Raw genomic sequence first — 24,153 nt, 5'->3', positions numbered from 1 at the left:
CCCGCTAGCTCAGATGGCAGACACAGATGTCGACACGGAGTCTGACTCCAGTGTAGACGAGGATGAGACAAATGTACAGTCCACAAGGGCCATCCGATGCATGATTACGGCAATGAAAAATGTGTTGCACATTTCTGACATTAACCCGGTTACCACTAAAAAGGGTATTATGTTTGGGGAGAAAAAGCAGCCAGTGACTTTTCCCCCATCTGATGAATTAAATAAATTGTGTGAAGAAGCGTGGTGTTCCCCTGATAAGAAACTAGTGATTTCTAAGAGGTTACTGATGGCGTACCCTTTCCCGCCAACGGATAGGTTACGCCGGGAGACATCCCCTAGGGTGGACAAGGCGCTCAAACGATTATCTAAAAGGGTGGCACTGCCGTCTCAGGATACGGCCGCCCTAAAGGAGCCTGCAGATAGAAAGCAGGAGGCTATCCTGAAGTCTGTATATACACACTCAGGTACTATACTGAGACCTGCTATTGCTTCAGCATGGATGTGTAGTGCTGCAGCAGCATGGTCTGATACCCTGTCAGACAACATTGATACCCTCGACAGGGATGCTATTTTGCTAACCATAGAGCATATAAAGGACGTTGTCTTGTATATGAGGGATGCACAGAGGGACATTTGCCGGCTGGCATCTAGAATTAATGCAATGTCCATTTCTGCCAGGAGAGTATTATGGACTCGGCAGTGGACAGGTGATGCTGATTCTAAAAGGCACATGGAGGTTTTGCCTTATAAGGGTGAGGAATTGTTTGGGGACGGTCTCTCGGACCTCGTATCCACAGCAACAGCTGGGAAGTCGACTTTTTTACCTCAGGTTTCCTCACAGCCTAAGAAAGCACCGTATTATCAAGTACAGTCCTTTCGGCCTCAGAAAGGCAAGCGGGTCAGAGGCGCATCCTTTCTGCCCAGAGGCAGGGGTAGAGGGAAAAAGCTGCACCAGACAGCCAGTTCCCAGGGAAAAAAAATCCTCCCCTGCTTCCACTAAGTCCACCGCATGACGCTGGGGCTCCACAGGTGGAGCCAGGTGCGGTGGGGGCGCGTCTCCGGAACTTCAGCGACCAGTGGGTTCGCTCACAGGTGGATCTCTGGGTTCTACAAGTGGTATCTCAGGGATACATGCTGGAGTTCGAGGCGACTCCCCCTCGCCGTTACCTCAAATCAGCCTTGCCAGCGGCTCCCAGGGAAAGGGAGGTAGTGCTGGCGGCTATTCACAAGCTGTACCTTCAGCAGGTGATAATCAAGGTTCCCCTCCTTCAAAAGGGACGGGGTTACTATTCCACAATGTTTGTGGTACCGAAACCAGACGGTTCGGTGAGACCCATTCTAAATTTGAAATCCTTGAACACTTATGTAAGGAAGTTCAAGTTCAAAATGGAATCGCTCAGGGCGGTTATTGCAAGCCTGGAAGAGGGGGATTTTATGGTGTCGCTGGACATCAAGGACGCTTATCTGCATGTCCCCATTTACCCACCTTACCAGGAGTACCTCAGGTTTGTGGTACAGTACTGTCATTACCAATTCCAGACGTTGCCGTTTGGTCTGTCCACGGCACCGAGGGTATTTACCAAGGTAATGGCCGAAATGATGATACTCTTTCGGAAGAAGGGAGTTATAATTATCCCGTACTTAGACGATCTCCTTATAACGGCGAGGTCCAAGGAGCAGTTGTTAGTCAAAGTAGCACTATCTCGGGAAGTGCTGCAACAGCACGGCTGGATTCTGCATATCCCAAAGTCGCAGCTGATTCCTGTGACGCGTCTGCTCTTCCTGGGCATGATTCTGGACACAGAACAGAAGAAGGTGTTTCTCCCGGTGGAGAAGCCCCAGGAATTGTCATCTCTGGTCAGGGACCTCCTGAAACCAAAACAGGTGTCGGTGCATCACTGCACGCGAGTCCTGGGAAAGATGGTAGCTTCTTACGAAGCAATTCCCTTCGGCAGGTTCCATGCAAGGATCTTTTAGTGGGATCTGTTAGACAAGTGGTCCGGATCGCATCTTCAGATGCATCGGCTGATCACCCTGTCCCCGAGGGCCAGGGTGTCTCTGCTGTGGTGGCTGCAGAAGGCTCATCTTCTCGAGGGCCGCAGATTCGGCATACAGGACTGGGTCCTGGTGACCACAGATGCAAGCCTCCGAGGTTGGGGGGCAGTCACTCAGGGAAGGAACTTCCAAGGACTGTGGTCAAGTCAGGAGACTTCCCTTCACATAAATATTCAGGCAGAAGCCACAAGGATTCTCCGATGGGCAGAGAATCACGTGCTAGCACTGTCAGCAGTGTTCATTCCGGGAGTGGACAACTGGGAAGCAGACTTCCTCAGCAGGCATGACCTCCACCCGGGAGAGTGGGGACTTCATCCAGAAGTCTTCACGCTCATTGTAAATCGTTGGGAACGGCCACAGGTAGACATGATGGCGTCCCGTCTCAACAAAAAGCTAAAAAAAAATATTGCGCCAGGTCAAGGGACCCTCAGGCGATAGCTGTGGACGCACTAGTGACACCGTGGGTGTACCAGTCGGTTTATGTGTTCCCTCCTCTTCCTCTTATACCCAAGGTACTGAGGATTGTAAGAAAGAGAAGAGTAAGAACTATACTCATCATTCCGGATTGGCCAAGAAGAACTTGGTACCCAGAACTACAAGAAATGATCTCAGAGAACCCATGGCCTCTGCCTCTCAGACAGGACCTGTTACAGCAGGGGACCTGTCTGTTCCAAGACTTACCGCGGCTGCGTTTGACGGCATGGCGGTTGAACGCCGGATCCTAACGGAAAAGGGCATTCCGGATGAAGTGATTCCTACGCTGATAAAGGCTAGGAAAGACGTGACAGCACAACATTATCACCGTATATGGCGAAAATATGTTGCTTGGTGTGAGGCCAGAATAATTCCAGCTGGGTCGATTCCTGCACTTCCTACAGTCAGGAGTGACTATGGGCCTAAAATTAGGATCCATAAAGGTCCAGATTTCGGCCCTATCTTTCAAAAAGAACTGGCTTCACTGCCTGAAGTTCAGACGTTTGTTAAGGGAGTGCTGCATATTCAGCCCCCTTTTGTGCCTCCAGTGGCACCTTGGGATCTTAACGTTGTGTTGGATTTCCTGAAATCCCACGGGTTTGAGCCACTTAAGACCCTGGGGCTAAAATATCTCACGTGGAAAGTGGTCATGCTATTGGCCTTCGCTTCGGCTAGGCGTGTGTCAGAATTGGCGTCTTTGTCGTGTAAAAGCCCTTATCTGATCTTCCATATGGACAGGGCAGAATTGAGGACTCGTCCCCAATTTCTCCCTAAGGTGGTATCAGCGTTTCATTTGAACCAACCTATTGTGGTGCCTGCGGCTACTAGGGACTTGGAGGACTCCAAGTTACTAGATGTAGTCAGGGCTTTGAAAATATATATAGCCAGGACGGCTGGAGTCAGGAAAACGGACTCGCTGTTTTTCCTGCATGTGCCCAACAAGCTGGGTGCTCCTGCTTCAAAGCAAACTATTGCGCGCTGGATCTGTAGCACGATTCAGCAAGCTCATTCTGCGGCTGGATTGCCGCATCCTAAATCAGTAAAAGCCCATTCCACAAGGAAGGTGGGCTCTTCTTGGGCGGCTGCCCGAGGGGTCTCGGCATTACAGCTTTGCCGAGCAGCTTCTTGGTCAGGTTCGAACACTTTTGCAAAGTTTTACAAGTTTGATACCCTGGCTGAGCAGGACCTTGCCTTTGCTCATTCGGTGCTGCAGAGTCATCCGCACTCTCCCGCCCGTTTGGGAGCTTTGGTATAATCCCCATGGTCCTTACGGAATTCCCAGCATCCACTAGGACGTCAGTGAAAATAAGAATTTACTCACCGGTAATTCTATTTCTCGTAGTCCGTAGTGGATGCTGGGCGCCCGTCCCAAGTGCGGACTCTCTGCAATACATGTATATAGTTATTGCTTAACTAATGGGTTATGGTTATGAGCCATCTGTTACTGAGGCTCAGTTGTTGTTCATACTGTTAACTGGGTATGGTTATCACGAGTTGTACAGTGTGATTGGTGTGGCTGGTATGAGTCTTGCCCTGGATTCCAAATCCTTTCCTGGTAATGTCAGCTCTTCCGGGCACAGTTTCCCTAACTGAGGTCTGGAGGAGGGGCATAGAGGGAGGAGCCAGTGCACACCAGATAGTACCTATTCTTTCTTTTAGAGTGCCCAGTCTCCTGCGGAGCCCGTCTATTTCCCATGGTCCTTACGGAGTTCCCAGCATCCACTACGGACTACGAGAAATAGAATTACCGGTGAGTAAATTCTTATTTTCCCCCTGGGAGTCTGAAAGCTTTTGATTGATTGGTGCTATTGCGCTGACGCTACCTCATATCCCAATGTTATCCTATGAATACTGTGGACTTAGGAGAAAAAGATTTATCGATGGTAAGTCTACCATAACTACTTATATTGTGTGTCTAGGCAACATTAAGCTGTCCAGTCACACACAATTATTCTATGATTTCTATTCAGACAAATCAAATTCATAAAAGAAATCATCAATGTATTAGTTGTATGCATACTGATGAATGTGGTGGAAGATCCCGGCGGTCACATGACAGACACCGGCATCCCGACAATTAGAATGCCGACAGGGGATGGGGTAATTATTTTACCTGTCCCCTATCCTGACTGGGGTGGCTGCTAGGGTTTAGATAATAAGGGTGGCAGCTAGGGCTAAGACATTGGGGGAGGGGGAGTGGCTTCCATGGCTAACCCTCCCATTTTGTGCCTAACCCGCCTCACCATCACGATTGAATTCTAAGTGGTGTCGGGATACCGGCGTCTCTCACATGACCACTAGCATCCCAACTGTCTGGATGCTGACTGCACCCCGATGAGACATATGATATACACGGGATTCTTAGCTTGCTTAGTAATAATTGCCAAATACGGCAGAGACGGCACTGACTAAAGTGGTTAATGATTTGGTCACTACGAAGTCTAAAGGCCACTACTCACTACTTATTCTTCTAGATCTATCTGCTGCATTTGACACTGTAGACCACTCTCTTCTCATACAGACACTACAATCCCTAGGTCTTAAAGACACAGCCCTTTCTTGGTTCCTCTCGTACCTATCTAATCGCTCCTTCAGTGTTCGCTTCTCTGAATCTACCTCCTCTTCGCTACCTCTTTCAGTTGGAGTACCGCAAGGTTCAGTCTTGGGTCCTCTGCTTTTCTCTATCTATACCTCATCTCTTGGTAAACTAATCAGCTCTTTTGGTTTTCAGTATCATCTGTACGCAGATGATACTCAAATCTACCTATCCTCCCCTGACTTGTCCCTATCTGTACTGGACCGTGTCACTGAATGCCTTTCTGCTATCTCATCCTGGATGACATCTCGCCACCTCAAACTTAATATTTCAAAGACAGAGTTAATTATATTTCCACCGGCCAATAGTAGGCACCAACCTGATATCTCTATCACTGTTGAAAACTCGACTATCTACCCTACCCCACAAGCTCGCTGCCTTGGTGTCATCCTTGACTCTGATCTGTCCTTTGTTCCCCACATTCAATCTGTCTCAAGATCATGTTACATGCATCTAAAAAACATATCCAAAATACGACCATACCTTACACAAGACACTGCTAAAACTCTAATCCACGCTCTCATTATCTCCCGCATTGATTATTGCAATAGTCTCCTAACTGGTCTTCCCAAAACGAGACTCTCACCACTACAATCCATTCTGAATGCAGCGGCGAGGCTTATCTTCCTCGCTAGACGTTCATCGTCTGCAGATCCACTCTGTCAGTCCCTCCATTGGTTACCTGTATTCTACCGCATTCAATATAAAATACTTTTACTCACACACAAGGCCATCAACCAAACTACACCAACGTACATCACTTCGCTTATCACAAAATATCTCCCAACCCGACCTCTGCGCTCTTCACAAGACCTGCGTCTCTCATCCACACTCATTACTCGCTCCCACTCACGACTGCAGGACTTTCATCGGGCTGCACCCACTCTGTGGAATGCCCTACCACACACAATAAGACTCTCCTCTAGTCTCCAAACCTTCAAGCGTTCCCTCAAAACTCACCTCTTTAGGCAAGCGTATCAAATTCCTGAACCGCCCACATAACTTTCATAAACCTTGCTATCAAATTACATCCACTCTGTACAGTCCACACATATCCTCACATGTCTTCTCATTCTATGCAATAGATAGCACCTTTCCTTATGTACATATGCCTATAGATTGTAAGCTTGCGAGCAGGGCCTTCCTACCTCTATGACTGTTATCACCCAGTTTGTAATTGTTATTTCAAATTGTAAAGCGCAACGGAATTTGCTGCGCTATATAAGAAACTGTTAATAAAATAAAATAAATAATAATAAAATACAGTAAATAAAGTATATAGATAGGCTAAAACCTTATTTATAACTGGGTTACTATATAATTATTGTAAATATGCAATCTGATAAATTCAGCCATTTATCCTCTTCCTCCTGTAATGAAATCTTAAACATTTTACGTCTTGGATATACAAAATAGGGACTGAGGGCTGTAATATAGCATCTTTACTGTATTTTCCCATCAGTCTGTTAAATAACATTTTGACAGCACAAGGAAAAATTTGCTCATGATTTGTTTTTTTCTTCTACAGGAGAATCTGGCGGAATGTTTCCTGAAGAGTAAGTGATCTGTGAATAGTTTAAATATGGGTCTGTAAATGATGAAAATGTTCTTTAGTTGTTTAGTATTAGGCATAGACTTAACTGAGTATTTCCAATCCCAGTCCTCATGCACCACCCGTGTTCTGAGACTTTCAGTCTGTGGGAACAGGCAAGATAATTACTTGGTGGTGAATGATAGTCAGTAGGACAACACCATATGGTCAGCAGTCAGCAGGTCGACAGGTACAGCAGGTTGTCATGTAAAAGGTAGACGGCACAAAAGGGCGACGGGTATATTAGGTCAATGTACAAATGGTCGACATATTTTTTTTTTTCTTTTAGGGGGGGGAGGTTTCATGTTTTTACAACTTTTGTTGAATTTACTGTCCATGTCACAAACTATTTCCTTTTGTAACCTTGTGGCGAGCGCAGAGCGTAGTGAGCCACTGCGCCCGAAGCGTGGCGAGCATAGAGTTTCTACATATTTCGGTTATATTTTTAAACATACAAAATAAAAATAAACTTTTTAGTGTTGACCATTTTTATTTCGACCATTTTACCCTGTTGACTTTTTGACCCTGTCGACTTTTTGACCCTGTCGACATTTTGTACCTGTCGACTCATTGTATAAGAATATACGTGTAAGTAACTACCAAGTGTCTGTTCTCAAGCACTGTATGCTGGATGCAGTTTTTAAGCTGGGTACACACTGTACAAATATTGGGCAGAACAGCTCAATCTCCGCTGCTCGGTCCTATTACATTGCTCAAGAAATGTTTTACAATTCTCTGCATCTGGCATGAGAATGTGTTTTCTCCTAATTTATGGATGCTGAATTCCACTGAAAAATCCATCTTTCTATTACGTCCTAGAGGATGCTGGGGACTCCGTAAGGACCATGGGGTATAGACGGGCTCCGCAGGAGACATGGGCACTCTAAAGACTTTAGATGGGTGTGCACTGGCTCCTCCCTCTATGCCCCTCCTCCACACCTTAGTTAGATCCTGTGCCCAGAGGAGACTGGGTGCACTGCAGGGGAGCTCTACTGAGTTTCTCTGTAAAAGACTTTTGTTAGGTTTTTTATTTTCAGGGAGCACTGCTGGCAACAGGCTCCCTGCATCGTGGGACTGAGGGGAGAGAAGCAGACCTACTTAAATGATAGGCTCTGCTTCTTAGGCTACTGGACACCATTAGCTCCAGAGGGTCGGAACGCAAGTCTCACTCTCGCCATTCGTCCCGGAGCCGCGCCGCCGTCCTCCTCACAGAGCCGGAAGACAGAAGCCGGGTGAGTATGAGAAGATAGAAGACTTCAAAGGCGGCATAAGACTTCGGATCTTCTATGAGGTAACGCGCAGCGTTACGGCTGCGCGCCATTGCTCCCATCACACACACACACTGGCGGCACTGTATGGGCGCAGGGGGGATGGGGGGCGCCCTGGGCAGCAATTATTAACCTTCTAGGGACACTGGCAGAGATATATACTGCGGAGGCAGTATATGGCAAAAACCCCCACCAGTATAAAGATTTGAGCGGGATCGAAGCCCGCCGGTGAGGGGGCGGAGCTTGTTCCCTCAGCACTAACCAGCGCCATTTTCTCCACAGCACGCTGCAGAGAAGCTGGCTCCCCGGACTCTCCCCTGCTGAACACATACAGAAGGCAAAAAAAAGGGGGGGGCCACATTTATTTGGCGCAGTGAGTATATTTATAAAAGCGCTGTACTGACTGGGATTTTATTCCAGTATCCGGTGGCGCTGGGTGTGTGCTGGCATACTCTCTCTCTGTCTCTCCAAAGGGCCTTATTGGGGGACTGTCTCCATATATATATATATATATATATATATATACTGTGTGGTCGGGTGGCACTCAAGGGGACTTATTCAATAGAAATAATCACAGAGACAACGCTCCTCAGATGCGGTAACGTTTCAGTTGTATTACAACTTTCGTCGAACTTTCGTACAACTGAAACGTTACCGCATCTGAGGAGCGTTGTCTCTGTGATTATTTCTATTGAATAAGTCCCCTTGAGTGCCACCCGACCACACAGTATATCTCTGCATGCAGCAAGGAGAGGCACCGGGGCAGCTGCTATAGATAACGGAGTGCCGGTTATTGGAAAATTTATATATATATATATATATATATATATATCTCCTTGTTGTAAACTCCGGCACTCCTATACTAGCCACAAATACCTTGCTCCGGTGCCTTCCACCCGGGGGGCTGCCCCAGAATACAAATGTGACACAAATGAGGCGGCACTCAAAGACTGATGAAAAGGTGATCATTGTATTGACAAAAGTTGACGTTTCGGGAATGTGCTCCCCTTCCTCAGAACTGAGGAAGGGGAGCATGTCCCCGAAACGTCAACTTTTTTCAATACAAAGATCACCTTTTCATCAGTCTTTGAGTGCCGCCTCATTTGTGTCACATTTATATATATATATATATATATATATATATATATATATCTATCCCTGAGTGTGTGGAGGTGTCGGTACGTGTGTGTCGGCATGTCTGAAGCGGAAGGCTCATCTGAGGAGGAGGTGGAGCAGATGATTGTGGCGTCGCCGACACCTGATTGGCTGGATATGTGGAATATTTTAAATGCAAACGTGTCTTTATTACATAAGAGAATGGACAAAGCAGAGTCCAGAGAAAACACAGGGAGTCAAGCCATGGCTTTGGCTGTATCACAGGGCCCTCCAGGGTCTCAGAAACGTCCCCTGTCCCAAGTAGCAGACACTGATACCGACACGGATTCTGACTACAATGTCATAGAAACATAGAAACATAGAATTTGACGGCAGATAAGAACCACTTGGCCCATCTAGTCTGCCCCTTTTTTATTTTATCCTTTAGGCAATCTCAACCCTTTTTTAACCTTGATTCTTTGTAAGGATATTCATATGCCTGTCCCAAGCATGTTTAAATTGCCCTACAGTCTTAGCCTCTACCACCTCTGATGGGAGGCTATTCCACTTATCCACTACCCTTTCTGTGAAGTAATTTTTCCTTAAATTTCCCCTGAACCTCCCCCCCTCCAGTCTCAATGTATGCCCTCGAGTTCTAATACTTCTTTTCCTTTGAAGAATGTTTCCCTCCTGAACTTTGTTAAGACCCTTTATATATTTGAAAGTTTCTATCATGTCTCCCCTTTCCCTTCTCTCCTCCAAACTATACATGTTAAGATCTTTTAGCCTTTCCGGGTAAGTTTTGTGATGTAGGCCATGCACCATTTTAGTTGCCCTTCTTTGTACACTCTCTAATGTATTTATATCCTTCTGGAGATAGGGTCTCCAGAACTGGACACAGTATTCCAGATGGGGCCTTACCAATGACCTATACAGTGGCATTATCACTTCTTTTTTTCCTGCTACTGATTCCTCTCCCAATGCAACCAAGCATCTGACTTGCCTTTCTCATTGCTTTGTTGCATTGCTTTCCTGCCTTCAAGTCACTTGAAATAGTGACTCCTAAATCTCTTTCCTCCTCAGTAGTTTCCATTATAGTACCCTTGATACTATACTTAGCCTTTGGGTTTTTGAGACCCAAGTGCATGATTTTGCATTTTTTAGCATTAAACTGTAGTTGCCACGTTCTTGACCATTTCTCAAGCCTACCTAGGTCATCAATCATTTGTTTGACCCCTCCCGGTGTGTCTACCCTGTTGCATATCTTTGTATCATCTGCAAAAAGGCATATCTTCCCTTCAATACCATCTGCAATGTCACCAACAAAGATATTAAAGAGAACTGGACCTAGTACAGATCCCTGGGGTACTCCACTGGTAACATTTCCCTCCATAGATTGCACTCCATTAACTACAACTGTCTGTTTCCTATCCTGCAACCAGGTTCTTATCCATTTCACTAATTTATAATCCACCCCCAGGCTTTCAAGTTTATTTAGCAGTCTGTGATGTGGGACAGTTTCAAATGCCTTACTAAAGTCTAGATATGCTACATCTACAGCTCCTCCTTGATCTATTATTTTCATCACAGAGTCAAAAAAGTCAATAAGATTTGTTTGGCATGATCTCCCACCAGTAAATCCATGCTGTTTTGGATCCTGTAAGTTGTTCGATTTAAGATATTCCACTACTCTTTCTTTTAATAGTTTTTCCATTACTTTCCCTACTACTGATGTAAGGCTTACTGGTCTGTAGTTACTTGCTTCTTCCTTGCTTCCACTTTTGTGCAGTGGAACTACATTTGCTCCTTTCCAGTCCTCTGGAATATCACCTGTATTTAGTGACTGGTTAAATAATTCTGTTAAAGGTGTAACCAGGACATCTTTTAGCTCTTTGAGTATCCTTGGGTGTATTCCATCTGGTCCCATTGATTTATCCACTTTTAGTTTTGAAAGTTCTGTTAGGACCTTCTCCTCTGTAAATGTATTTTCATCTACCTTATTTTTATGAATGTCCTTGCAATTTAACTGTGGCCCCATCCCTTCTTCTGTAGTAAATACTGAGCAAAAATAATTATTTAGGTGATCTGCTATTGCCTTGTCTCCCTCCACCAAATGCCCACTCTCTGTCTTAAGTCTTATTATTCCTCCATTTGATTTTCTCCTTTCACTTATATACTTAAAAAAAGTTTTGCCCCCTTTATCTACTGACTGGGCCATTTTCTCCTCAGCTTCTGCCTTTGCACGTCTGATCGCTTTCTTAGCATCCTTCCGTCTGTCCAGATACTCCTCTTTGTCGTTATTATTTTGAGTCTGTTTGTATTTCCTAAAAGCCATCTTTTTTGCTTTCACACTAGTTGATACTACTTTTGTGAACCACACTGGCTTCCTTTTCCTGGTGCTTTTCCTAACCATTTTGATACAAAGGTCTGTTACACTTAGTAATGCACTTTTAATTTTTTTCCACCTCTCCTGCACCCCTTCCAAGTTCCTCCAGTCTGCCAATGAATCACTTAAACATCTCCCCATTTTTGCAAAGTCTGCATTTCTAAAATCCAACACCTTTGTTTTTGTGTGAGAGGAGTTGGATCCTGTCTTTATACTAAACCATACTGCTTGATGATCACTGGATCCCAGGTGCTCACCCACATATATATCAGATATTCTATCACCATTTGTAAGAATTAGATCTAATATTGAGTCTTTGCGAGTGGGCTCCCTCACCAATTGCTTGAGAGATGCTCCCTGTAAGGAATGTAGAAATTTGCCACTTGTAGCTGAACTTGCAAAAGACCCCTCCCAATTTACATCAGGTAAATTAAAGTCTCCCATGATTATGACTTCTCCCTTAAAAGCCATTTTAGAGATGTCCAACAATAGGTTCCTGTCCAAATCCTGCCCCTGGCCTGGTGGTCTATAGATCACCCCAATGCGAATAATGTCCTTCTTCCCAGTTTCTATGGTGACCCAAAGGGCCTCAGTTTTGGCTTCAATATTTTGTATTAAAGTGGCATTTATGCTTTTTTTCACATACATTGCTACCCCTCCTCCTATTCTTCCTATTCTATCTTTCCTAAATAAATTGTATCCTGGTATAGTTAAGTCCCAGTCATGATTCTCATTGCACCAAGACTCTGTAATAGCCACAAAATCCAGGTTATCCCTTGTCATTATCGCAATTAGCTCTGGAATTTTGTCTCCTAAGCTCCTAGCATTTGCAGACATAGCTTTAAAAAATGTTTCTGTGCATTTGTTAGTAGTAGCCATGTCCAGAGCGTACAAAATGAATGACAAGTTTAAAGTTGAAATTACCTGTTTGGGGATGTTGCTCAGTATTTGTTTTCTTTTACTAATCAGTAATCATACTCTGTCCTTTACACCACGACTATACCTTACTAAATATAAAGACATAGTACACCTGACCACAATGGGTTAATGTTCAAAAGAGGTAATCACCAGTTAGTATGCAATACTAAACTGTTTCACTGAGCAACTTCCCCACACATGCAATGACATTTTCAAGAAATCATTACATAAAGAAACATACATAAGTTTGCATAAGAGAGAACCGTAGTGAGCAGATTGGGGATGCCTTTTCCTCGGTTTTGTAAAAACGGATGATATGCATAAGATGAATTACATACTTTTGAGCATTGTCGACTATGATGATGCGAGGTTGCACCCAAGGGTGGCCAAAAGTTTTCATTATATGATTATTGCAATAAAAGATGTTTTACATATCACAGATGACCCCTCTGTCCCTGACACGAGGGTATGCATGTTTAAGAAAAAGAAACCTGAGGTAACCTTTCTCCCATCTCATGAGCTGAACGCGTTATTTGAAAAGGCTTGGGAAACTCCAGACAAGAAACTGCAGATTCCCAAGAGAATTCTTATGGCGTACCCTTTCCCTGCACAGGACAGGTTACGGTGGGAATCCTCGCCCAAGGTGGACAAGGCTTTAACGCGCTTGTCCAAAAAGGTGGCGCTACCGTCTCCAGATATGGCAGCCCTCAAGTATCCTGCTGATCGCAGACAGGAAACTACCTTAAAATCAATTTATGCACTTACGGGTGCCTTGCTCAGACCGGCAATAGCGTCGGCTTGGGTTTGTAGCGCTGTAGCAGCTTGGGCAGATACCTTGTCATCTGACATTGATACCCTAGATAGGGATATCATTTTATTGACCTTAGGTCATATTAAAGACGCAGTCTTATATATGAGAGACGCTTCCAGAGACGTTGGGCTGTTAGGTTCAAGAGCCAACGCCATGGCGATTTCTGCTAGGCGAGCCCTGTGGACCCGTCAATGGACGGGTGATTCTGACTCAAAGAGACATATGGAAGTTTTGCCTTACAAGGGTGAGGTTTTATTTGGGGAAGGTCTCGCGGACCTGGTTTCCACAGCTACCGCGGGTAAATCTACTTTTCTCTGACGTCCTAAGTGGATGCTGGGGACTCCGTCAGGACCATGGGGAATAGCGGCTCCGCAGGAGACAGGGCACAAAATTTAAAAGTTTGACCACTAGGTGGTGTGCACTGGCTCCTCCCCCTATGACCCTCCTCCAAGCCTCAGTTAGGTTTTTGTGCCCGTCCGAGCAGGGTGCAATCTAGGTGGCTCTCCTAAAGAGCTGCTTAGAAAAAGTTTTGTTAGGTTTTTTATTTTCAGTGAGTCCTGCTGGCAACAGGCTCACTGCAACGAGGGACTTAGGGGAGAAGAAGTGAACTCACCTGCGTGCAGGATGGATTGGCTTCTTAGGCTACTGGACACTAGCTCCAGAGGGACGATCACAGGTACAGCCTGGATGGGTCACCGGAGCCGCGCCGCCGACCCCCTTGCAGATGCCGAAAAGAGAAGAGGTCCAGAAACCGGCGGCTGAAGACTTCTCAGTCTTCATGAGGTAGCGCACAGCACTGCAGCTGTGCGCCATTGCTCTCGGCACACTTCACACCAACGGTCACTGAGGGTGCAGGGCGCTGGGGGGGGCGCCCTGGGCAGCAATGAAAAGTACCTATTCTGGCTAAAATACATCACATATAGCCCCTGGGGCTATATGGATGTATTTAACCCCTGCCAGGTTTTCAGAAAAACCGGGAGAAGAAGCCTGCCGAAAAGGGGGCGGGGCCTATTCTCCTCAGCACACAGCGCCATTTTCCTACACAGTTCCGCTGCTAGGAAGGCTCCCAGGCTCTCCCCTGCACTGCACTACAGAAACAGGGTAAAAACAGAGAGGGGGGGCACTTATTTGGCGATATTAATAATATTTAAGCTGCTATAAGGGGAACACACTTATTTAAGGTTGTCCCTATATATTTATAGCGCTTGGGTGTGTGCTGGCAAACTCTCCCTCTGTCTCCCCAAAGGGCTAGTGGGGTCCTGTCTTCTATCAGAGCATTCCCTGTGTGTCTGCTGTGTGTCGGTACGCGTGTGTCGACATGTATGAGGACGATGTTGGCGTGGAGGCGGAGCAATTGCCTGTAATGGTGATGTCACCCCCTAGGGAGTCGACACCGGAATGGATGGCTTTGTTTATGGAATTACGTGATAGTGTCAGCACGCTGCAAAAGTCGGTTGACGACATGAGACGGCCGGCAAACCAGTTAGTACCTGTCCAGGCGTCTCAAACACCGTCAGGGGCTGTAAAACGCCCTTTACCTCAGTCGGTCGACACAGACACGGACACCGAATCCAGTGTCGACGGTGAAGAAACAAACGTATTTTCCAGTAGGGCCACACGTTATATGATCATGGCAATGAAGGAGGCTTTGCATATCTCTGATACTGCAAGTACCACAAAAAGGGGTATTATGTGGGGTGTGAAAAAACTACCTGTAGTTTTTCCTGAATCAGAGGAGTTGAATGAAGTGTGTGATGAAGCGTGGGTTACCCCCGATAGAAAACTGCTAATTTCAAAGAAGTTATTGGCATTATACCCTTTCCCGCCAGAGGTTAGGGCGCGCTGGGAAACACCCCCTAGGGTAGATAAGGCGCTCACACGCTTATCAAAACAAGTGGCGTTACCGTCTCCAGAGACGGCCGCCCTCAAGGATCCAGCTGATAGGAGGCTGGAGAATACACTAAAAAGTATATACACACATACGGGTGTTATACTGCGACCAGCAATCGCCTCAGCCTGGATGTGCAGTGCTGGGGTGGCTTGGTCGGAGTCACTGACTGAAAATATTGATACCCTGGATAGGGACAGTATTTTATTGACTATAGAGCATTTAAAGGATGCATTTCTTTATATGCGTGATGCACAGAGAGATATTTGCACTCTGGCATCAAGAGTAAGTGCGATGTCCATATCTGCCAGAAGAAGTTTATGGACGCGACAGTGGTCAGGTGATGCGGATTCCAAACGGCATATGGAAGTATTGCCGTATAAGGGGGAGGAATTATTTGGGCTCGGTCTATCGGATTTGGTGGCCACGGCAACAGCCGGGAAATCCACCTTTTTACCTCAGGTCACCTCCCAGCAGAAAAAGACAGTCTTTTCAGCCGCAGTCCTTTCGTTCTTATAAGAACAAGCGGGAAAAAGGACATTCATATTTGCCCCGAGGCAAAGGAAAGGGTAAGAGACTGCAGCAAGCAGCTCCTTCCCAGGACCAGAAGCCCTCCCCGGCTTCTGCAAAGGCCTCAGCATGACGCTGGGACCTTACAAGCGGACTCGGGGGCGGTGGGGGGTCGCCTCAAGAATTTCAGCGCACAGTGGGCTCACTCGAAGGTGGACCCCTGGATTCTGCAGGTAGTATCTCAGGGTTACAGGTTGGAATTCGAGAAGTCTCCCCCTCGCCGGTTCCTAAAGTCTGCTTTGCCAACGTCTCCCTCCGACAGGGCGACGGTATTGGAAGCCATTCACAAGCTGTATTCTCAGCAGGTGATAGTCAAGGTACCCCTTTTACAACAGGGAAAGGGGTATTACTCCACGCTATTTGTGGTACCGAAGCCGGACGGCTCGGTAAGACCTATTCTAAATCTGAAATCTCTGAACCTGTACATACAAAAATTCAAGTTCAAGATGGAGTCACTCAGAGCAGTGATAGCGAATCTGGAAGAAGGGGATTTTATGGTGTCCTTGGACATCAAGGATGCTTACCTTCATGTCCCAATTTGCCCTTCACACCAAGGGTACCTCAGGTTCGTGGTACAAAACTGTCATTATCAGTTTCAGACGCTGCCGTTTGGATTGTCCACGGCACCCCGGGTCTTTACCAAGGTAATGGCCGAAATGATGATCCTTCTTCGAAGAAAAGGCGTATTAATTATCCCTTACTTGGACGATCTCCTGATAAGGGCAAGGTCCAGAGAACAGCTGGAGGTCGGAGTAGCACTAACCCAAGTAGTGCTCCAACAGCACGGGTGGATTCTGAATTTTCCAAAATCCCAACTGATCCCGACGACACGTCTGCTGTTCCTAGGGATGATTCTGGACACTGTTCAGAAAAAGGTATTTCTTCCGGAGGAGAAAGCCAGGGAGTTATCCGAACTCGTCAGGTACCTCCTAAAACCAGGGAAAGTATCTGTGCATCAATGCACAAGAGTCCTGGGAAAAATGGTGGCTTCTTACGAAGCGATTCCATTCGGCAGATTCCATGCACAAATTTTTCAGTGGGATCTACTGGACAAATGGTCCGGATCGCATCTGCAGATGCATCAGCGGATAAATTTGTCGACAAGGACAAGGGTGTCTCTGCTATGGTGGTTGCAGAGTGCTCATCTGTTAGAGGGCCGCAGATTCGGCATACAGAACTGGGTCCTAGTGACCACGGATGCCAGCCTGAGAGGCTGGGGAGCGGTCACACAGGGAAGAAACTTCCAGGGCTTGTGGTCAAGCCTGGAAACGTCTCTTCACATAAATATACTGGAACTAAGAGCAATTTACAATGCTCTAAGCCTGGCAAAACCTCTGCTTCAGGGTCAGCCGGTGTTGATCCAGTCGGACAACATCACGGCAGTCGCCCACGTAAACAGACAGGGCGGCACAAGAAGCAGGAGGGCAATGGCAGAAGCTGCAAGGATTCTTCGCTGGGCAGATAATCATGTGATAGCACTGTCAGCAGTGTTCATCCCGGGAGTGGACAACTGGGAAGCAGACTTCCTCAGCAGACACGATCTTCACCCGGGAGAGTGGGGACTTCATCCAGAAGTCTTCCACATGATTGTGGTCCATTGGGAAAGACCAATGGTGGACATGATGGCGTCCCGCCTCAACAAAAAACTGGACAGGTATTGCGCCAGGTCAAGAGACCCTCAGGCAATAGCTGTGGACGCTCTGGTAACACCATGGGTGTACCAGTCAGTGTATGTGTTCCCTCCTCTGCCTCTCATACCCATACTGAGAATTATACGGCAAAGGGGAGTAAGAACGATACTCGTGGCTCCGGACTGGCCAAGAAGGACTTGGTACCCGGAACTTCAGGAGATGCTCACGGAAGATCCGTGGCCTCTACCTCTAAGAAGGGACCTGCTTCAGCAGGGACCGTGTCTATTCCAAGACTTACCGCGGCTGCGTTTGACGGCATGGCGGTTGAACGCCGGATCCTAAGGGAAAAAGGCATTCCGGAAGAGGTCATCCCTACCCTGGTCAAAGCCAGGAAGGAGGTGACTGCACAACATTATCACCGCATTTGGAGAAAATATGTTGCGTGGTGTGAGGCCAGGAGGGCCCCGACGGAGGAATTTCAACTGGGTCGATTCCTACATTTCCTGCAAACAGGATTGTCTATGGGCCTCAAATTGGGGTCCATTAAGGTTCAAATTTCGGCCCTGTCGATTTTCTTCCAGAAAGAATTGGCTTCAGTTCCTGAAGTCCAGACTTTTGTAAAAGGAGTACTACATATACAGCCCCCGATTGTGCCTCCAGTGGCACCGTGGGATCTCAATGTAGTTTTGAATTTTCTCAAATCCCATTGGTTTGAGCCACTCAAATCGGTGGATTTGAAATATCTTACATGGAAAGTAACCATGCTACTGGCCCTGGCTTCGGCCAGGAGAGTGTCAGAATTGGCGGCTTTATCATACAAAAGCCCATATCTGATTTTCCATTCGGACAGGGCAGAACTGCGGACGCGTCCTCAGTTTCTCCCTAAGGTGGTATCAGCGTTTCACCTGAACCAGCCTATTGTGGTGCCTGCGGCTACTAGCGATTTGGAGGACTCCAAGCTGCTGGACGTTGTCAGAGCATTAAAAATATATATTTCAAGGACGGCTGGAGTCAGGAAGTCTGACTCGCTGTTTATACTGTATGCACCCAACAAGCTGGGTGCTCTTGCGTCTAAGCAGACGATTGCTCGTTGGATTTGTAGCACAATTCAACTTGCACATTCTGTGGCAGGCCTGCCACAGCCTAAATCTGTCAATGCCCACTCCACAAGGAAGGTGGGCTTATCTTGGGCGGCTGCCCGAGGGGTCTCGGCATTACAACTCTGCCGAGCAGCTACGTGGTCAGGGGAGAACACGTTTGTAAAATTCTACAAATTTGATACCCTGGCTAAGGAGGACCTGGAGTTCTCTCATTCGGTGCTGCAGAGTCATCCGCACTCTCCCGCCCGTTTGGGAGCTTTGGTATAATCCCCATGGTCCTGACGGAGTCCCCAGCATCCACTTAGGACGTCAGAGAAAATAAGAATTTACTCACCGGTAATTCTATTTCTCGTAGTCCGTAGTGGATGCTGGGCGCCCATCCCAAGTGCGGATTGTCTGCAATACTTGTACATAGTTATTGTTACAAAAATCGGGTTATTATTGTTGGGAGCCTTCGTTTAAGAGGCTCTTTTCGGTTATCATACTGTTAACTGGGTTCAGATCACAAGTTGTACAGTGTGATTGGTGTGGCTGGTATGAGTCTTACCCGGGATTCAATATCCTTCCTTATTGTGTACGCTCGTCCGGGCACAGTATCCTAACTGAGGCTTGGAGGAGGGTCATAGGGGGAGGAGCCAGTGCACACCACCTAGTGGTCAAACTTTTAAATTTTGTGCCCTGTCTCCTGCGGAGCCGCTATTCCCCATGGTCCTGACGGAGTCCCCAGCATCCACTACGGACTACGAGAAATAGAATTACCGGTGAGTAAATTCTTATTTTTTACCTTATGTTCCCCCACAGCAAAAGAAAACACCGCAATATCAGATGCAGTCCTTTCGGTCGCATAAGTCCAAAAGAGGTCGGGGCTCTTCCTTCCTCGCCAGAGGTAAGGGTAGAGGGAAAAGAAAAAAGAGTCCTCCCCGGCTTCTACTAAATCCACCGCATGACGCTGGGGCTCCACTGAGGGAGTCCGCGCCAGTGGGGGCACGTCTTCGACTCTTCAGCCAGGTCTGGGTTCAGTCAGCCGTGGTTCCTTGGGCGATGGAAATTGTATCCCAAGGCTGCAAGCTGGAATTCGAAGACGTGCCTCCTCGCCGATTTTTCAAATTGGCTTTACCAGCTTCTCCCCCAGAAAGGGAGATAGTTTTAGCTGCAATTCAAAAACTTTGTCAACAACGAGTGATTGTCAAGGTGCCACTAGTTCAACAGGGGAAGGGGTACTATTCAACCCTGTTTGTGGTCCCGAAACCGGATGGCTCGGTCAGACCCATTCTAAATCTAAAATCCCTAAACCTGTACTTGAAAAAGTTCAACTTCAAGATGGAATCACTCCGGGCAGTTATCTCCAGCCTGGAAGGGGGGGATTTTATGGTGTCACTAGACATAAAGGATGCATACCTTCATGTCCCCATATATCCCCCTCATCAGGCATACCTGAGATTCGCTGTACAGGACTGTCATTACCAGTTTCAGACGTTGCCGTTTGGGCTTTCCACGGCCCCGAGGGTTTTTACCAAGGTAATGGCGGAAATGATGGTGCTCCTGCACAGGCAGGCAGTCACAATTATCCCGTACTTGGACGATCTCCTGATAAAAGCGAGATCGAGAGATCAATTGCAGAAAAGCGTGTCACCCTCCCTGAGAGTGCTGCAGCAGCATGGCTGGATTCTAAATCTACCAAAGTCGCAGTTGATTCCAACGACTCGGCTATCTTTCTTAGGCATGATTGTGGACACGGAACAAAAGAGGGTTTTTCTCCCGATGGAAAACGACCAGGAACTCCAGAACATGGTCAGAAACCTGTTAAAACCGAAAAAAGTGTCAGTCCATCAATGCACTCGAGTACTGGGAAAAATGGTGGCGCCCTACGAGGCCATCCCCTTCTGCAGGTTTCATGCGAGGACGTTTCAGTGGGACCTTCTGGACAAGTGGTCGGGGTCCCATCTACAGATACATCAGAAAATAAGCCTGTCCCCCAGGGCCAGGGTGTCTCTCCTGTGGTGGCTGCAGAGTGCTCACCTTCTCGAAGGTTGCAGGTTCGGCATTCAAGACTGGGTTCTGGTGACCACGGACGCGAGCCTCCGAGGATGGCGAGCAGTCACACAAGGAAGAAATTTTCAGGGACTATGGTCAAGCCAGGAGGCTTGTCTACACATCAACGTACTGGAATTGAGGGCCATATACAACGGCCTACGACAAGCGGAGAATCTTCTTCGCGACCTACCGGTTCTGATTCAATCAGACAACGTCACAGCTGTGGCTCATGTAAACCGCCAAGGCAGGACAAGGAGCAGAGTGGCAATGGCGGGAGCCACCAGGATTCTTCGCTGGGCGGAAAATCACGCAAGCGCTCTGTCAGCGGTCTTCATTCCGGGAGTGGACAACTGGGAAGCAGACTTCCTCAGCAGACACGATCTCCATCCAGAAGAGTGGGGACTTCATCAAGAAGTTTTTGCAGAGATAAGTCAGTGGGGACTTCCACAAATAGACATGATGGCGTCACGCCTCAACAAGAAGCTTCGGAGTTATTGTGCCAGGTCAAGGGACCCTCAGGCAGTAGCGGTGGACGCCCTGGTGACACCATGGGTGTTTCAGTCGGTCTATGTGTTCCCTCTTCTTCCGCTCATCTCAAAAATACTGAGAATCATAAGACGAAAAGGAGTGCAGACAATACTCATTGTTCCGGATTGGCCTCGAAGGGCCTGGTATTCAGATCTTCAGGAAATGCTCACAGAAGATCTGTGGCCTCTTCCTCTCAGGGAAGACCTGTTACAGCAGGTGCCCTGCGTGTTCCAAGACTTACCGCGGTTACGTTTGATGGCATGGCGGTTGAACACCAAATCTTAGCGGGGAAAGGTATTCCGGAGGAAGTCATCCCTACTCTGATTAAGGCTAGGAAGGAGGTGACGGCGAAACATTATCACTGCATCTGGAGGAAGTATGTATCTTGGTGTGAAGCCAAAAATGCTCCTACTGAAGATTTCCATCTGGGCAGTTTTCTCCACTTTCTACAGACAGGAGTGGATATGGGCCTAAAGTTAGGCTCCATTAAGGTACAGATTTCGGCCTTCTCAATTTTCTTTCAGAAGGAATTGGCTTCTCTCCCAGAAGTCCAGACTTTTGTGAAGGGAGTGCTGCACATCCAGCCTCCTTTTGTGCCCCCAGTGGCACCATGGGACCTTAACGTGGTGTTACAGTTCCTAAAATCTCACTGGTTTGAGCCTCTTCAAACGGTGGATTTAAAATTTCTCACTTGGAAGGTGGTCATGTTGTTGGCCTTGGCATCTGCACAAATTGGCGGCTTTGTCTCACAAGAGCCCCTATCTGATTTTCCATGTTGATAGAGCAGAATTAAGGACTCGTCCTCAATTTTTGCCTAAGGTGGTTTCATCTTTTCATATGAACCAACCTATCGTGGTGCCTGTGGCTACGGGTGACTTGGAGGATTCCAAGTCCCTTGATGTAGTCAGGGCCTTAAAGATTTATGTAGCCAGGTCGGCTCGGTTTAGGAAAACAGAGGCACTGTTTGTCCTGTATGCAGGCAACAAGCTTGGCGCTCCTGCTTCTAAACAGACTATTGCTCGCTGGATCTGTAACACGATTCAGCAGGCTCATTCTACGGCTGGATTGCCGTTACCAATTTCGGTAAAGGCCCATTCCACTAGGAAGGTGGGCTTTTCTTGGGCGGCTGCCCGAGGCGTCTCGGCATTACAGCTTTGCCAAGCGGCGACTTGGTCGGGTTCAACCACGTTTGCTAAATTCTACAAGTTTGATACCTTGGCTGAGGAGGACCTTATGTTTGCTCAATCGGTGCTGCAGAGTCATCCGCACTCTCCCGCCCGGTCTGGAGCTTTGGTAAAATTCCCATGGTCCTTACGGAGTCCATAGCATCCTCTAGGACAGAGGTTCTCAAACTCGGTCCTCGGGGGCCCACACAGTGCATGTTTTGCAGGTCTCTTCACAGAATCGCAAGTGAAATAATTAGCTCCACCTGTCAGTGAGTAATTAATACACCTGTGCACCTGCTGGGTTACCTGCAAAACATGCACTGTGTGGGCTCCCGAGGACCGAGTTTGAGAACCTCTGCTCTAGGACGTAAGAGAAAATAAGATTTTAAACCTACCGGTAAATCTTTTTCTCCTAGTCCGTAGAGGATGCTGGGCGTCCGTCCCAGTGCGGACAAAGACTTGTATATAGTTATTGCTTACATAAGGGTTATGTTACAGTTTTGATCAGTCTCGGGCTGATGCTGTTTTGTTTCATACTGTTAACTGGTTCGTATGTTCCAAGTTGTACGGTGTGGATGGTGTGGGCTGGTATGTATCTTGCCCTTAGATTAACAAAAATCCTTTCCTCGTACTGTCCGTCTCCTCTGGGCACAGTTCTCTAACTGAGGTCTGGAGGAGGGGCATAGAGGGAGGAGCCAGTGCACACCCATCTAAAGTCTTTAGAGTGCCCATGTCTCCTGCAGAGCCCGTCTATACCCCCATGGTCCTTACGGAGTCCCCAGCATCCTCTACGGACTAGGAGAAAAAGATTTACCGGTAGGTTTAAAATCTTATTTTTTTTCTATCACATTTATTAGATACACACAAATAACAAAAGTAGTAATAGCTATATCTGTAAAAATGAAGATAGGTGAAAATTTCAGTTTATCTCTATAGAATTTAAATATTCACATTGTATTCACCTATAAAATACTAACAAAACTGCAGAATCGCTTAAAAACTAGAAATTAAACTTCAGAAAATCTTAACAATCCACATTAGCCATTATGTTAGCGTTAATAATAGACTAAATGTAAAGCTACTTAAGGAAGTAGGATGCGGACGCTTTCTGTACTGTGTCTCATTGGTCTCTTAAAAAAGAACCAGCAGTAGTCCCCCATCATTGTGGTATCCCAGCATCCTTGGTAGCGATGCACCATTATCAGAATGTCTTGGTGAAAATGTTCCCCCATTCTTCACTTACACTACCCAGGTTGTCAGGGACAAAGTTTAGATGGGAATGTAAAAAGTGAATTTTAACCACTCAACTAGCATGGTCCGATCACATGCGACCGCGCCTTCCCACTGTGTCTCTCAGTTTTGCCGAGGAGATCCGTACTGCAGATGTACTTAATATTTAAATATTTTAAAAAATACTTTTTAATCTATATGCAATACAAAAAACAATATTAACAGTTTTGAAGGGAAAAATCTTCAGTTAAATGGTTTTTCTCTGACGTCCTAGTGGATGCTGGGGACTCCGTAAGGACCATGGGGAATAGACGGCTCCGCAGGAGACTGGGCACATCTAAGAAAGATTTAGGACTATCTGGTGTGCACTGGCTCCTCCCCCTATGACCCTCCTCCAAGCCTCAGTTAGATTTCTGTGCCCGGCTGAGCTGGATGCACACTAGGGGCTCTCCTGAGCTCCTAGAAGAAAGTATAGTTTAGGTTTTTTATTTTCAGTGAGACCTGCTGGCAACAGGCTCACTGCAACGAGGGACTAAGGGGAGAAGAAGCGAACCTACCTAAGTGGTGGTAGCTTGGGCTTCTTAGGCTACTGGACACCATTAGCTCCAGAGGGATCGAACACAGGACCCGACCTCGTCGTCCGTTCCCGGAGCCGCGCCGCCGTCCCCCTTACAGAGCCAGAAACAAGAAGGTGGTCCGGAAAATCGGCGGCTGAAGACTTCCGTCTTCTCCAAGGTAGCGCATAGCACTGCAGCTGTGCGCCATTGCTCCTCATGCACACCACACACTGCGGTCACTGATGGGTGCAGGGC

General features: G+C 47.0%; 1 protein-coding gene across 3 annotated transcripts in view; it reads left to right on the top strand.

Moving 5' to 3' along the window:
* Nucleotides 1-24,153, top strand: part of GTF3C1 (general transcription factor IIIC subunit 1) — a 489,121-nt gene that overhangs the window by 419,846 nt on the left and 45,122 nt on the right. For all 3 annotated transcript variants that reach the window (XM_063934225.1, XM_063934223.1, XM_063934224.1), the window contains one exon: nucleotides 6,654-6,681. In XM_063934225.1, the coding sequence (XP_063790295.1) occupies nucleotides 6,654-6,681 (28 nt within the window). The remainder of the gene's footprint in view (nucleotides 1-6,653; nucleotides 6,682-24,153) is intronic.

Source organism: Pseudophryne corroboree, chromosome 7, assembly GCF_028390025.1.
Source record: "Pseudophryne corroboree isolate aPseCor3 chromosome 7, aPseCor3.hap2, whole genome shotgun sequence".
NCBI lineage: Eukaryota > Metazoa > Chordata > Amphibia > Anura > Myobatrachidae > Pseudophryne > Pseudophryne corroboree.
The sequence above is the reverse complement of the archived record's forward strand: the minus strand, read 5'-3'. Positions and strand labels throughout refer to the sequence as shown.